This window comes from Plecotus auritus (genome assembly GCF_963455305.1).
Source record: "Plecotus auritus genome assembly, chromosome: 9".
NCBI lineage: Eukaryota > Metazoa > Chordata > Mammalia > Chiroptera > Vespertilionidae > Plecotus > Plecotus auritus.
In genome coordinates this window covers 4,893,676-4,909,262 of record NC_137783.1, presented here as the reverse complement: position 1 = coordinate 4,909,262, position 15,587 = coordinate 4,893,676, and the positions used below count along the sequence as shown (strand labels likewise).

Below are 15,587 nucleotides of genomic sequence, written 5' to 3'. Positions count from 1 at the left end.
ATCCCCAGTGGGGAGTGTGCAGGAGGCAGCTGATCGATGTTTCTCTCTCATGGATGTTTCTAACTCTCTATCTCTCTCCTTCCTCTCTGTAAAAAATCAATAAAATATATTTTAAAAAAAAGTAAATATCGAGGCAGGTTTGAATATTGATGTTTGTAAATTTGCGTTTCTAGGTGCAGTGGCCAGTGACAAAGCATACATATGTGGACGACGACAGGTGAACATTGATTTTTACGTGCCTGAGAGAATCGGGCTTAGCCCGCCAGATCTACCGAGGCCTCCCCCAGTGCCAACATCACACAGCCGGCTCCCATGTCTCGCCCATCTTGCTCTTACACCAAACTCAAGCTCCATGAGGGCAGTGCCCTGCCTCACCACGGGGCACACAGCCTAACCCTGCCTAATGGGAATCCATGGGAGACAGCAGGGGCCATCCGCCCTGGGTCCAGGAAGTGAGGCACAGAGAAAGGAATTCATCCTGCTTCCATTAAGGGTACCTCTGTGCTGTGACTTGCATATGAAGGTGGGGCTCCTGTCAATGGCCAAGCCCCCTGAGTTTTTCTTTCCCACCGGTGATGGTTTCCCTCGACCATCCCCACGTGGTCAAGTCCTTTGCCTCATGCAGCCATTCCGCGCCAGGCCCCTGGTATCAGGAATCATGACATACATGGCTAAATGCCCTCCATGCCTTCCTCCTTCCTGCAGAGAAAAATAGTCTTTGAGGACCAACCAAGGGTAAGGGATGGGCTCCGGTCTCGAGGAAGGGAGGTTCGGGCAGGCGCCCAGCAGGAGGCAGAGGCTCAGGATGCTTCCAGGAAGGAGACCCAGCAACCACAGCCTTTGGGGGCAGGGGGAGCAGGTGAGACTGTGTGGAGGGGGTGGATGGGAACTTGGGGTGACCCAGCAAGGGGGAGGGTTGGGGAGCTACTACCATTAGAGGGATCAAACCCACCCCCTCAGTCTCCTCCCTGTCATTCCACGCCCCCCCGCAGCAAAGCCCATGTCGAGGCTCCATGCATGCAACGTGATTGCAAGACACGGAACCCCCTCCCTTTTGCCTCTGAAACCACATGTGGCTGAGCCATGTAATGGCCAGAGCTCAAGCGCAGCTCCGAGGCTGGAGTCCGGGCTTCCTTGCTGAGTGACCGCCACACGTCCTCTGACTTTTCTGCGCATGTGCCTGTCTCGGGTGCCTGGCAGATAGCATTCAATACATGTGAGCTGCTATTAAAAACATGGGTAATTTTATATCTTAAAATATTGCATATTGCTTAAATGGTTTCATGCTGGCTCACATTAAAAATGATTCCCAAGTGAAGATGACAAAGGGGAAATATTCGTTATTTAGTTCTTTTCTTGCATTAAGCTATCACAATAAAGTACATTTCTGGGTTGCATTCTCTAGAGTGCTTTTTACTAAATAAATGGCCAAAAATAACTTTTCCTTCCAGGAAGATTTCATGATTCAGCACATTCAACTTTCACTATGCAAGGTGGAAATAAAGAGAGGAAAACACATCTAGGAGCAAAAAGCACCAAGTGGACGGTGCCGAGCAAGGGTCACGTGTGGACACACTGGTGCTTCCTGTTTTTGGAGACAGACCCTGGCCATAAGCAAGTTGTATTGATTCGGGTATTTACACAGCGCTTAGGTTTCAGGGCGCAGGCAGGTAAGAATCAGTAGGAGATAACCCCGGGTTCTTGGCAAAAGGGTCTCTATTAGAGCGAGAAAATGCTGCCAGGGGTGGGGTACAGGGCTGCACATCAGTTCCTTCCAACCCAGGGCCAGCCCGCCGGCAGGGGTGCAGGCACCAGCCTGGACCCCTTTCTTGCCCGGAGCAGCACCTCCAGGAGTGATCGCCAGGCCCCACATCTGGGCATTTGCTGGGTGACACCCGAGGCAGGAGGGGCTGGTCAGGGCTGCCTGGCCTCCTTCTCCCAGAGCAGCGGAAGCACTTCAGTGACGTGGCCCTCCACTAAGAACCGGCTGGAGCAGGACAGGCAGTTTCTTGTGGCTTTTTCAGGAGAACCCTGGCTTCTCTCCCCCTGGTGGGAGGTGGCTCTACTCCCTGACAGGACAGTGCTGCCGGGAGATTATAAGCAGCATCGACACTCTGGAAGCTGTCCCCTCTCCCTACACGACCAAGTAGTCCGGGGTACCCACTCTCAGGCTTGAGGGCTTGCAGGCATCTACACCGACGGCTTCGGGCCTCCAGGCCTGGGACCTGCTTCTGGACAGGTGTCCCCGGCCCGCCCCGCCCCGCCCGGGGCCTGGCGCGCTATAGGCCCAGGCAGGTTAAGAACATCCCCTGCTCTCCACTGAGGCTCCGAGGAAGGCCTCCCGCGGAAGGACCCCGCGCCGGCCCAGGGGGCACCCGGAGGTCCTGACACCCTCCCCACCCCCTCAGAGGCGAGAGCTGGGCGCAGCTGCGGCCTCAGGGCACCGAGGCGGACCGGCCGCGGGGCCGCCTGCGGGCATCTCCTCGCGCCCCCGCCCGGCCCTCACCCGCCGCCGCCGCCTCCCGCGGTGGAAGGCAGCGCGGCGCGTGCGCACTGGCGCGCTCGCGGCCCGGCCCGTGGGCTCTCCCGGGAGGGCGAGAGGCGGGAACGTGGGCAGGCGCCGGGCCGCACACCCGCCCGGCCCGCCCGTGGCGTCACCGACACCTCGCGGCCGGTGCGCCTTACGACGCCCGTGGACTGAGCGGTGCAGGTGAGCGCGCGGGGGCTGCTCGCGATCCCGTCGGGGGCTCCCCGCCCAGCCCTCAGGCCCCCAGAGGCCACGAGCCAGCAAAGTTGAACTTGGCGCGTGGCGGGCCGGGGGCTGGGCGCGGGCGGGTTGGGGTGCTGCGTGGACTGCGGAGCCCCTCGAGGCTGGGTGCGCTCTCCTCGCCAGCGGGAGCGCGGGCAGGGCTGTGGTGGGGGGCGTGCGGGGCTGGGGACGCGGGACCCCGCGCCGTGGGCGGTGCTGCGGCCTGGCCTCCGCGTGAACTTTTGCGCTGCGCGCTGGGCAGCGACCTGGTGGCCAGCGAGCAAGGCCTGGGCGGCCTCCTGGGCTCCGGGGGCCCCTCCTCGTGGCCTTTGCGCCAGGGCTGCTGGCAGGGAGCTCGTGCCGAGGGCCCTCGGCGCGGGGGAGACGCGCGCGGGCGCGGAGGAGAGTGGGGGTCCCGGAGATTGAGTTGAAGGACCCGGGATTCTTCAATCCTCGCCCCTCCCCCAATACAAAAGTGAGCCCCTCAGAGGAAGGGGGGTGGGAGGGGAGGGAGGGAGGCCAGGGTTCCAACGCCGCCGAGGTGCTTGGACGAGAACGCAGGAAGCAATTAAAACTCCTCCTTTCGGATTAACAACCAAAAATTGATCGATGTGTCAGGAATACCGCTGATTTATGAACGGTGCTTATTTCTCTGGTATGGAGAATTTTATGTTCTCCAGGTGAAACCGAGTTCACCCAGCTCGAGCGCAGATTGATGTTTTAATAAAAATAAATAAAGGGGGAAAGGCTCGCCTGGTCTTTGGGGACATCAAGTCTCAAATCGCAGAGTTAGACTAACAAATCAAATTGCATTATCTTCACATTTCATGTCTTTTAATCGTGTTCCTAAACGTCGCAGGCAGGAGAGGCCTTTATTTGGAAAGTTTTAATATAGTGCTTAAAAGTTCGCATCACTAAGCAATCCATGTTTCCTAAGCAAAATGGCACGGGGAGCGTCGGGTAATTGTGACAAGTGGCAGGCGTCGCGGTGCGGGCGCGGGCGAGCGCGGGCGGCGGCGCGGCGGGAGGAGGAGCCGGCCCGGGAGCAGAGGGAGGCGGCGCGGCGCCTGTAGATGGCGCCCTGGCCCCACGCTAGGCTCGCAGCTGCGCTCAGCCCGGCGGCGCGCGGGCGGGGAATGGGAAGGGGCGCGGGGCGGGCGCGGAGCTCGGGGGGCGCCGCACTTGCAAAGGACTTGGACCAGGGCAGCCCGGCTCAGCACGAAGAAAAAAATAGAGTTAATTGTTGGCCTTTTAATTTTTGAATTGTTGGTGGCGGATGGGGGTCCGTGAGCCTGGGTCCTGCCTGGGAGCCGAGGGGTTTCCCCGGGGAGACTCCCACCTGGTTGCGGCTCGGGCCCGGTGGCGACCGCGCAGCCCCATTGCCCCGCTCCGAGGGCGCGCGGCCGGGGCGGGGCACTGGAATGTAGATGCGCGTGGGTGCGGGCGAGGGTCGGCGGCGCGGCGGCAAGGACACCAAGTTCAAAGCTGCCCATGGATCACCCCCGAGGGCGGCCAGGACCTCCCAGAGGCTGTCCGGCCCGCGCCCGCGCCTGCGCCCGCCCCGCTGCCTAGACCGTCGGCGTACTCCGCTTTGCAATGTAAATTTCAGCGGGACAAATTGCTTATTAATAGTCTAGAAGAGAAGCGGGTTTCTTTCTTTCTTCTTTTCTTTCTCTGTTTTTATTTCTGCATGGCCCCTAGCTATGCCCTGGGCGGCCTCACCACCCAGCAGCTTTCTCTTCATTTCAATATCCTAAAGAAAATGCAAATTTCCACCGTGTGGCCTTTTTAAAAAGTTAAATTAGCAACAGTTTTAAGTGACTCCATTAGTATGGGAAACAGACACACGTTTAACGTGGGAATAGCTTCCTTTTAACGGACTCATTTTGGACTGCAAATTTAGCAGACCTCCAGCTTGGTAAAGAATCACGTCTTGGCTAAATGCGTCGCCCAAGGCGCCCCGCCTCCGCCCCCCGCAGGGCTTGCGCAGGGGTTCCCTGGACGGGCCATCCCGCCGCGTCGCCCCGCCGGACCCCGTCCACCCGCTCGCGGATCACTTAGAAGTGGTGCGAACGTGAGCCAAAGGGAAGAAGAGGTGCTTGACACATTTCTGTCCAAGGGCAGAGGGGGTCTCGCTTCGCTCCCATTCTCATCCTCGCTGTCCCTGGAGCGGAAACGATTCCCCGGTTCCCCCCCGGCGGACTGGCCAGGCCGGGCCGCTGTCGCCCACCGCCCCACTTTTGCTCACGGGGAATGGATGTGTACGCGCCGTTCAGCCGAGGGGTTTCCCCGGGGCGAAGGAGTGGCCGAAGAGGACGCCAATCCCGCCCCATTCTGCCCACTCCTACCCCTTGGCTTTCCACCACCCCAGCACCTTTGTCGGCGTTGGCAAACCCGGGTTGCAAACCAGAATTCCACGGGCAAACGTTAGCGTTCCCGTCGCTTCCAGGGGAGGGGTATTCAGTTCTGGGCAGGGGTCTGCCCGCCCCCTCCTTTACCTGGAAGCAGCCGCCAGGCACTGCCTCCAGCACAGGGAAGAGTTAAGATTTCCTGCCAGCGAGAGCCGAGAGGTCTTGTTAGGATGTAATCTGCATTTTTAAACTACTGCGTAATAAAAAGTGAGAAGTTTGGAGACACCTTTCTTGATTATACCTTTGGCGATACTTTAGGTTTTACATTTAATTTGCATTTTGTTCTTAGTGAACATTGAAGTCTTGAGTGGAGGATTGAATTTTATTAGGACATCTGGACTGACAATATCAAATCAGACACCAGTGTCCCAAAGCATGCTAAAATTTCAGAGTTAATTAGAACGCAGTGTGTTTAATTAAAGCCAATTATAATATCTGAAATTATCTGATCGATCCGTGTTTCCACAGTTTGGGTCTGTTTAGGTGTTGATTGGCGCATTCCGCTCGCGCTACTGTCTCGAGAAGCTACTCTGGGGGAAGGTTGCTTTGTGCGCTGGAGGGGGCGGCGGCGGCAACGGCGTCCAGGTGCCTGCTCTGGCGCAGCCAGCTCCGCTGCCTTGGGGCGCTGCTGAACGCGCCTCGGGAAATCCCGCTTTGTTAAGTGGCTGCACCTTTTCGGGTCCCAGGGACCCCGCCATGCACCAGCTGTCCTTTCCCAGCTCGGGTGCTCCTCTGAGCTTTTCGCGGAGAGGCAACCTCTTAGGTGGCGGGGTGCGTTGAGAGAAGCCAGGCTTTCTGAAAGCGAGTGTTGGATTTGGGGATTCGTGGTCTGGCTGAGGAGCCCCCAGGGCCCACCCAGAACAGTGGGGGCAGCCACAGTGAGTGACCAAAGGAACCAGAGAAAAGTTAGGAGACAATAAACGGTTTGCTTTCTGACCCCCGCACGTTGCAGGAGCCGAGGTGCGCCCTGGATTTTCCAGGGAGAGAGTGAGCGAGGTGATGTGTGTCCACGGGCCCCGCACAGCCGGCCACTTGGAGCGCGACGTTCTCGCCAGCAAGGGCGTGGACGCGGCTGCCTGGGCCTCGTTTCCACCTTTGCAGATGCATGTGTGTGTGTGCGTGTGTGTGTGTGTGTGTGTGTGTGTGTGTGTGGAGGGGGCAGGCAATTTGGACCAGGAGGCGGGTGCATGCACCGGGGGTCACGAGGTCAGCAAGGCCTAGGTGCACCGGACAGGCAGGAGCCGCCGCCCAGCTGTTGGGGCCAGCCGGGAGCCGCGGTGGCCACCTGGCCCCGGGTAGCTGGGAGCCGGCGCTGCTCCGCGGCACTCTGCTCTCCCCACCCCAGGAGGCGCTGTTTGTCAAACTTGGCGGCCTTGGCAGGAGGGGCCTGCAGGTTCTCATCGGGAGAATTGTTCCCTTTGCAGCCCTTGGGTCGGGCTCAGGAACCGCAGCCTCACAGAATGATGGGGGGCGGGCGCGTGTGTGTGCAAAGGAAAGGGGTCTGGGACCCTTCAGCGTCTGCGTTTTACCTGTGAATCCCGCCAGGCCTCCCACCTCCCAGCGCAGGAGAGAGGAGGCCGCTGGTGCTCCCCGTGTGTTCGGGGTGCGGTGCCCAGTTACTTGCCTCTCAGAGGGAGCAGGACTCCGGCCTGGCTTGGGTCCAGTCACCACACGTCTCCAGAGGGCCCCTGGGCCTCCGTCTAGGCGCAGAGAGCGAAGGCGCCTTCCCTGGGCCTGACAAACCCACCCGAACCTGACCTCCCCACCTTCGTGCGAAACTTCACAGGTTGGGGTGGCCTGATGCAGAGCCCTTGCTTGCCCGGTCCGCCGGGCCCACAGGCAGCGTGACCCCGCGATACAAGGCAAAGCCCAGGCGTGCTGGGGGCCCGGGTCACTGACCCGCGGTGGGCAGGTTTGCCCGTGTGTGGCTGCTCCACCCTCTCCTGCAATTCACTGCCCTTTCCAGGTGCCTCCTCCTGGGATCTCCCCATTCTAAGGCTCTCCTGCCCCCCTATGGCCTCCTTCCCTCCAGGGCTAAGGGTTTCGGTTCTTCCTCTGGCCTCCGCCTGTGCTTGGCGCCGGCCCCGACCCCAGGCAGGAGCCAGGCCGGAGGCCGGTAGCCGGTGCGGTAGGAGCGTGACCCCCGGGCACGGAGGACGTGGGGGCGGGCCGCGCCTGCAGCTCCGCACTGGCTGGGAGAACGCGAACCGCCGGCCTTAGGCGCATTGGCTCGCACCGGTTCCGAGTGCTCCAAGTGGCCTGGCCGCGCAGCCTGGGCCTGAAGCCACCAGCCCTTGGAGGGCCCTGCGCCTGTCCGTGCCCGCGCACCCCCCGGGCTTCTCCTCACCGGAAATGCACTTTATTACACTTTGGAAGGCCGGTAGGACGCTTGCAGACTCCCCGGGCTCTGCTGCGAGCAGGAAGGGGCGCCCAGGAGTGCCTTGGATGCTGGGTGGGCTCTGGCTCCGCGCCCGGCCCCGCTCCCCAGGAGCACAACTTGGCCTAAGTTTCTGGGGGGGGGGCTCAGAGGCCGGAACCAGCCGGGCTCCCACGCTCCAGGCCCGGCACCACTCAGCTGTGTTGGACCCGGGACTGAGGAGGTGCGATGGGGAAATCCATGCCTGGCAGGCGCTGAACAGCCCCCCGCCCTCGGATGGGAACGGGGCGCGGGTGGAGGGGCTTGGCGAGCCCGGCAGCGGGGGAGGCCCGGCTGAGCCGGAGTGCAGGCGCTGCAGGGCTGTGCCGACCAGCCCGGCCTTGGCTGGTGCCCTGAGAGGTGGCCGGGCGCTGCCCAGGCTCTGCGCCCTGCATGCTGCTCCGGGAGCTGGACTCCATGGCCAGCAGGCGCCGTCTCTCTGAGGTCACTGCCTGCTCCCGCATGATGTGGGGAGGACAGCTGGGCACTGGCCATCTGACTGACTCCGGCGTGACATCTGGGAGCCCACTGGTGTGTGGCACGCGAAGCGCTGGATGCCGCTATTTAAATGCAAATGTGAGGGGGCTCATTGAAGCCTCTCCCTGTAAATCCGCACAAAAGGAATACTTCCCACCCTCCGCGGAGGAGGAGGCGGCGGGGCGGCGTGAGCGCCACCAGTGCAAATCACGTTGAGCCCGGCCTCGAGCCATAGTCGCTGCGGTCTTGGCCTGGGGGTTCCCCCTGAAGGTCAGGCCCCAACCACCGGGCCCCTGGGAGCGCTCCTGGAGCGGAGGCTGGACCAGCAGCCTCGGAGGACCTGCGCAACTTCCAGCGTCAGCCCGCCCTTCCCCCGGCTTCCCTCACCTGGGTACTTGGTGCCCCTAGCTCCCTGGAGAGGGGATGGGGTAGGGCTCCCCAGGGCGGGGGCTGGGCTCAGGGGCGCTCAGTCTCCCTCAAGACTTCCAGGAATTGACCTGCAGCCCCCCCCCCCCCCGCTTTGGGGCCTGGGTGCTGAGTCCCTTGCACCTCTCCAAAGCTGCTCCCACCCTATCAAAGCGAAAATCTGGGATAGGATCAGGGGGGGCCCATGAGGCTGCCCTCCCAGGCCGCTCCACAGCAGGCCCGTGTGCAGACCCGGCCCAGGCGGCCAGTCCTTGTGCTCACAGCTCGGAGCCAGCAGTGGAGTGACAAAAAAGATAAAGTTGGTGAATGATAAAGACCGTATTTTCCACGCTTTGGGTGCGGGACCAGATGATCTAGAAAATGAGCTGAAATGGATTCAGCCTCTGAGCCTGTTGTGAGAGCAGCTGATTCCCCCATTTCGGGCCAGATGGCTGCTGAACACAGATTTGCATTCATTTTCGCTTAATATCGTCCAAAACAGTGGGGCAGCTGCATTTGTTGTCAAAAAGGTTTAAAACCCCTTTTCTTTCTGGGGCAGGATCGTTACCTTATGCGATGGGCTTATGGAACTTTTTTTTTTCCCTCTTTAGTCAACAGTATCAGATTTAGAAGGATTTGTTTTTAAACCTTCTAATTTGGTAATCAGATTTAAATCGCCTTGGCGCGTGTAATCTGAATTAAAGATACTGTAAATGATTTTAAGCATGATACTTTTCGTTAGTGCAAGGAAGGGGGCACCTCCAGTCGGGGCTGGGCATTTTAGGAAGTGTGCGACAAAGAAAGTATTGTTTCCTATTTCCAACTTCATCTTTCCCCCCCGAAAGGCATTTTGCATAGCCTGACAATAACGCCGGCCTGGCCAGTCAGCCGCCTTGCGGGAGCCCCCAAGCAGCTCAGCACGCAGAGACAAAGCCACTTCTCAACCCCACCCTCCCCGGACGGCCAACTTCATGCCCTGTTGTTTTTCCGGGAAGACAGTGTTCCCTGCTCCACTCGAGCTGCTGTGGGTGGAAAGCTCTGGGCTGATTAGGAATACAGAAATTTTCTTTTAATTTATCGTGAATAGTTTCCATACACTTTGATTTAAGGTTATTAACATTCTATAGACAGTGGCATCTTTAATATGTGGCGATCGCTTCTAAAGACTAATCTCATTACCCTCAAATAGTCATAAAATATGATTTTATTATACTTACGTATTTAATTAGACGACCGGCACCGTAATGGATTTTGAGATGGGACCGGCGCAACAGCTTTGATAATTCACTTATCTTTGGCAATAGTCATTAACCCCCAACACCAGCAAAATAGATTGCTTTCCAACACATCTTTTTCTCCCCTCACCCCTTCCAAGCGGTGTGGGGGTCCCCAGACAATGTAAATCGGACTTCGATTTTCCCGATTAATTAAAATATTAATGTACACACGCGGCCAATTCATAAAAAAGGGAGTGTTACTCCAGACGGGGGAAGAGGCTGCCCTGCGACACCCTTGCGCCCTGGAACCTGTTTTGGTTTTGTTTGTTTTAATCAAAAGGGCCTGATTCCTCTTGGCAGGACAGCTCTTGGCGGTCCCCTGGGTCTCCAATCCGTGTCCCGCACACGTCCCCTGGGCGGGCGGTGCGCCTGGGCTCCGAGTCCCTGCTGCTGGAGCCTGGCCGCCGGGCCCGCGAACTGTTGGCTCCCCACTCCCCGCTACCCTCCCGATTCCTCGAAACCAGGTCGGGAAGGCGCGCGCCGCGCGCTTACCAGGGCCGGCGGCACCGAGGACAGGACCCGAGGGCCCGCGGCGTCCACTGGGCTTTTAGAGAGGCTGGCGCCAGGGAGGTCTGGGCACCGCGCAGGGCGCGCAGCCGGACACCCGGCTCCAGGTCGCCAGAGAGGCCGGGCGCGCTTCCTGTCAGCCCGAGCGCCCGTAGCCTTCTTTGTTACTCGCTGCGGCTAAGGACAGGCCGGGGGCCGGGGTCTCCCGCGGCCACCAGGAAAGAGCGAGCATCTGGCAGAGTCCGCCTCCGACGTGGGCCCCAGCCCGGCATTCAGCGGCCTCCCCGGCAGCAAACACTGGCGTCTGGCGAGGCCCAGACGGGGGCGGACCGGCCCCCTCCGGCAGCCTTGGGTCTGCTTGGAAACCAGGCTGAGCTGCGGGCCCCGCCTAGGCTAGGGAGCCCTGCTCCCCCCACTGCAGCCCCCAGCCCTTCGCCTGCCCCTCCAGCTCCCTCCCTGCGGCCTGCTTGCCTCTTCTCACTGTTCCCTTTTCTCTTTGGGCCGCCCCGGAGGGAGCTGCGGCCCCTTGCATTTATTGCATGCATTTGGACAACTCGGGGTGCCTCAGCATGTTACCCCTTCCTTTCCACCGTGTTTTGACCGTCTCTCTGAATTGGGGAGGAGGTATTAGGGGGGCCAAGCTGCAATCGTGCACTGGTGGTTTCAAGATTTATTTGGGCGAGTAGAAACTTCCTAGGCTGCGGGTGGGCGCGAGGAGCCGCGGCGCGTAGCCGGGGGCGGCCGCGGCGCTGGGTGGCGCTCGGCGGCGCTCGGCGGCGGCGGGGCTCGCGGGGCTCGCGGGGCTCGGGCCGGCTCGCGGCGCCGTCAGGCAGTCAGTCGGCGAGCGCGGCGGCGGCGGCGAGGGGCGCGGCGAGGGGCGGCCGCTCCCATATATGGCGCAGGCACCGCCCCCCGACGTCACCTTCTGACAGCGCCGCTCCCGGGGGCTTCGAGTTTTGGCTCCCGGGAAAGGGTCCATTCCTCGGGGAGAGAGGGCTGAGTTTTGTGCGCCTCCGTCCGCTGCGCGCGCCGCTCCAGGCCCCGCCGCGCCCCGCCTGCGCCCGGGACTGCGCCGCGGCACTCACTGCCCCGTTTATTTGTCTTTGGAGCAGGCGGGCCGCGCCAGAAGCGGACGATCCCGCAGTGTCCTGCAGCCGCGGACGCCGCCTGGCTAGGATGACACCACGTTGAGCGCGCCTGCAAACAACAACAACAGCCAGCGCCGCGGCCGCGCGTCCTGTTTCTCCTGCTTCTCCGGGGCGCCGCGCCGCCACCGGTGTAGCCGCCGGTGTCGCCGCCCCCGCGCCCCCCGGCCGTCCGGAGCGCCCGGCCGCCGGTGTATGTCGTGCCTGCCCGGGACGGGCTGAAGCCGGCGGCGGGCCGGACCGCAGGCGCCGAGCAGGGCCAGCGCGGCCAGGGCAGACGCCTGCCGCCGAGCCCCGAGCGCCGCTGCTCGCGGAAGCGCTTTCGGCCGGGAGGGAGCCGCGGCCGCCGCCAGCAGTTTTCATGTTTGGGATTCAGGAGAATATTCCGCGCGGGGGGACGACCATGAAGGAGGAGCCGCTGGGCAGCGGCATGAACCCGGTGCGCTCGTGGATGCACACGGCGGGGGTGGTGGACGCCAACACGGCTGCCCAGAGGTACGTACCGGCCGGCCCCGCGCGCCCCGGCCCCGCCCCGGCCCCGCCGCTGGCCGGCGCCGCGCTGCTCACCGGGCCGCTGTCTCTTTCCTCCCGCAGCGGCGTGGGGCTGGCGCGGGCGCACTTTGAGAAGCAGCCGCCCTCCAACCTCCGGAAATCCAATTTCTTCCACTTCGTGCTGGCGCTCTACGACAGGCAGGGGCAGCCGGTGGAGATCGAAAGGACCGCTTTTGTGGACTTTGTGGAGAAAGAGAAAGTAAGTGCGAGCACACCATCACACCCTCCATCTTTCTAGAAGTGGGAGGCAGGCGGTGCCCAAGCGCGGTGGCCCGGAGAGCCCCCTCGGCGGCGGGGACGGCTCCGCCCGGCGCCCCCGCCGCCACGTGCGCCCGCCGGACCGCTGTGGGCCGGGCGACTCCCGTGCGCCCCCGGACTCACGCGGGGCCAGGAGGGCGCGGGGCTGCTAGCAGGACAGTGACATCACCGCGCCGCTCCGAGCTAGGAATCCTGCGCTGCGTGAGGCCAGGGGGCCTGGGTCGTGCAGGGGGACCGAGCGCGGTAGCCGCGCCGACGCCGACCGCACTAAATGCAATTATTTATCGTTACTTTCAGGAGCCCAACAACGAGAAAACCAACAACGGCATCCACTATAAACTCCAGCTGTTGTACAGCAATGGTAAGTGGCCGCTGCTGCCGCCTCCCCGCCCCTGCCCAGCTCCCTGGCTCTCCTTGCCCGAGATGCTTAAAGGACATAAAGATTTTGAGATTAAAATGACATGGATGTAAACACGAAATCTTCTCATGGCATAGAAGGAAAACAAAACATAAACGATCAATAAGTCGATGGCACTTCACATGATTAACCGGTAGGGCTTGAAGTAGAAAGTAAAAAGCGGATCGATAGGCGCTCCAGCTGAACATCACTTCTAAGTGACTTTTTTCAATTTTGCAAATTAATGTTAATTATTGAGATGGGGGTGGCTCCGGGAAAGCGGGCATAACTTCCTTCCCGGGCTCCCGATTCTTAAAAATCCTCGAGAGAGGTTAGAAAGAGTTCAGACTCTGTTTCCATATCTTGCCTTCTGTTTTCTAAAAATAAATGACCACATGGGCCTGTGGGTATGGCAGCCAGGCCTGCACTCATCTGGGCACATTTCTTGCACCTTTCAAGGAAAGCAAACCCTGAGAGCCCTAAGGTTCTTAATTAGGAAAAGAAAAGAAAAAAAAAAAAGCGAGAAGTGATTGGGGTTTTCTTTCTTGCCTTTTAAAAGGCCAAGCCTTAAGTTTTGCTGCATCACGCGGCTGCAGTCCCTGAGCCCTGGACTTCCTGTGCCTGGGTGCCCTTGCTAAACTGATGGGTACTTCTCTCTCTCTCTCTCTCTCTCTCTCTCTCTCTGTCTCTCTCTCTTTCTCTCTCTCTCTTGCAGGAGTGAGAACGGAGCAGGATCTGTATGTTCGCCTCATAGATTCCATGACCAAGCAGGTGAGAAAGTTTAAGCGTCTGCATGAGTTTTCACTGCTCAGCTGGGCTTGTCCCGGGTTTCAGAGACCAGCAGACTGACAAATGGATCTGTGTGTTTTTGTTTTTCACTTAGTTTCCTTGACATGCTAATGAGAATCCCATATTTATTGGAATAAATGAAGCAATTGGTGAAAGAGTTTAGGTTGTCATTGGAACAGGACAGATAGGCTCTATTAAATGGCTTGTGATGGGATTCAAATTCTCTCTTAATTAATTATGGTAATTAATATCTGACAGAAAAATTTCAAGATGCCCCTTTCCATGTATTTTTAAACGTGTGTGTGTGTTTTTCTCTCCTTGGAATCACTTCATTGATTCCCCCCCCCCCCCCCCTTTTAACAATGGCAACGAACTCAGTGAGCGGGGCTTGATTAGTTCATTTTTTCTCCTTTTCCAGTGTGATGGTCTAGTAACACGAGACGTTTATTTGAATTTAAAAGTTAAATGTGTTGGGGTGAAAAGTCACCTTGTTCTCCTCTAGCCCATCTTCACCTCTCGGCCCCCCATCTCCATAATTCAAACTCCGAGCTCCAGGGGTCACTCAAACCCGCCCATGGCTCTGCGAGCCGCCCTGGCTCCCGCTCCCACCCTCTGTCATACCTTGTAAATAACATAATTACAGGCAGTTCCTTATTAAATTATTTAACCTGTCTTGGTCAACTTTTCGGAGGGTAACTATTGGCTCTCGGAAACGTCATTAAGTGCAGAAAAGCGCTTCCTTGCTTTCTGACGCCGTGCAGTTTCTGGCTGGGTTTGCGCCGGGTCGTACGTTGTTGTTCAGTTGTTTTAAAGATCCCTCCCCCCCCCACTTTTCTTAAAAAATAGAGGTTGGGGGAGGGGCAGGTCCGATGTGTAAATTAAATCCACTTGGCACAGATTGATTTAAAATATAGTTCCAGGCTGGGCTTCAGGGCTTGGAAATGAAACTGGAGTCTCCGTTTCTGATGCGAACTTGAAGAATGCGGGCCAGTGGAAGTGCCTCCCGGCTTCTGCAGCCAGGCACGCGTGCCTCCCGCTGCTCCGCTCGGCAAATTCGTTTTCTGATTTTACTTCCCCTCCAGAAAGTTTGCCCTTCCCTAGGCAACCCGCGTGCTAGGCGTAAATGTCTGCGGTGGTGAAACAGTGCGGTTTTCTCTGAGAGTAGAAACAGAGCTGATGGTCCACTTGGCTGTTTCTGAGGAAGACAGGCAGCGGCGTGCCCCTCGGTCATGATTTCCCTCGGATGCAGGGAAGCCTCTGGAAGTGGGGCTGCCGGGACAGGGTGCTTTTATTTCTTTGTACCTAAGGGCTGAGGTTTGCAGAGCGCGCGGCGGCGGCAGGAGGCAGCGGTGGGTGTCGGCAGCCCTAAGTTTTCCTGTTGTTGCCCAGAGCAGGAGGCTGGTTTCAAGTGCACTTTTATTGTTCATTTAGCCACGGACCTTTGCAGTATAAACAGGGCTGGAAATAAAGGCATTTAATCTCCTCTCGCTGACCGGGATGGAGGGGGGGAAAAAGGAAAGAAATGGCCCAGTAACTGATCAAAGAGTCAATGGTGCTGAACCGACAGTTTATGGATTTCTGTTTGTGCTACAAAATAAAAAATAAATCAGATACAAACACGGGGCTGCATCCCAGGATAAGCCGCGCTCTCGGAAGGAAGAGCTGGTGCCCGCTGCCCGCCCTGCGGCCCGGGCGGCCCGCTGGCCTGGGGTGACACCGTGGTTTGGAGCAGGCTCCGGGGAGGCTGGGGGAGAGCGGCTCCCAGGGACCTTGCCCTTTTCCCAGAGGGAAGCCGGGTTTCCTCGGGAAAGGGCTTTGTCCGCCTGGAAGTGGAGGAGAGAGTCAGAAGTGCCCGAGGAGGTTGGAAGTAATTTCCAGATAATTGGGGGGTGGGGTGGGGGTGGCGGGAACTGGAGACTCCCCTCCCCCTTCCGTGGAATTTTCAGCCGGGAACTTGCGGCTCCTGGCCCCCCCCCCCCGCCCTCTGCCCCTCCTCCGGTGGCCTTTTCCCCCCTTCTTTTCTTTCCCCCTTTCTCCCCCTCCCCGCTGCGGGTGGTGGGGCTGGGGCGGCTGGCTCGGCGGCCCCAGCTCGGGTTCCCGGCGGGCGGAGCTGGTGAGCGCCGTGGTGAGCGCACCTAGGGCTGCGCACCATCTGGCAGAGCCTCTGCTCAAAACCTGCCCGAGCGTGTGCACAGACACTGCCT

At 59.6% G+C, this 15,587-nt stretch overlaps 2 protein-coding genes across 13 annotated transcripts in view; both read left to right on the top strand.

Moving 5' to 3' along the window:
- The window catches only part of LOC308234419 (uncharacterized protein C10orf143), a 43,336-nt gene extending 43,028 nt beyond the window's left edge, over nt 1-308 (top strand). Inside the window, exon 4 of the mRNA XM_080642080.1 lies at nt 174-308. Coding sequence (XP_080498206.1) covers nt 174-221 — 48 coding nt within the window. The 3' untranslated portion in view covers nt 222-308. The remainder of the gene's footprint in view (nt 1-173) is intronic.
- A 2,263-nt stretch (nt 309-2,571) lies between these two features.
- The window catches only part of EBF3 (EBF transcription factor 3), a 125,798-nt gene continuing 112,782 nt past the window's right edge, over nt 2,572-15,587 (top strand). For 9 of the 12 annotated variants that reach the window (XM_080642059.1, XM_080642057.1, XM_080642067.1 and 6 more), the window contains exons 1-4: nt 11,213-11,882; nt 11,982-12,138; nt 12,495-12,558; nt 13,310-13,365. In XM_080642059.1, coding sequence (XP_080498185.1) covers nt 11,749-11,882; nt 11,982-12,138; nt 12,495-12,558; nt 13,310-13,365 — 411 coding nt within the window. In that variant the 5' untranslated portion in view covers nt 11,213-11,748. Of the gene's footprint in view, nt 2,711-7,424; nt 7,541-10,117; nt 10,200-11,212; nt 11,883-11,981; nt 12,139-12,494; nt 12,559-13,309; nt 13,366-15,587 lie in introns of those variants that run through there. The other 3 variants (XM_080642060.1, XM_080642061.1, XM_080642062.1) reach the window with 3 other exon arrangements.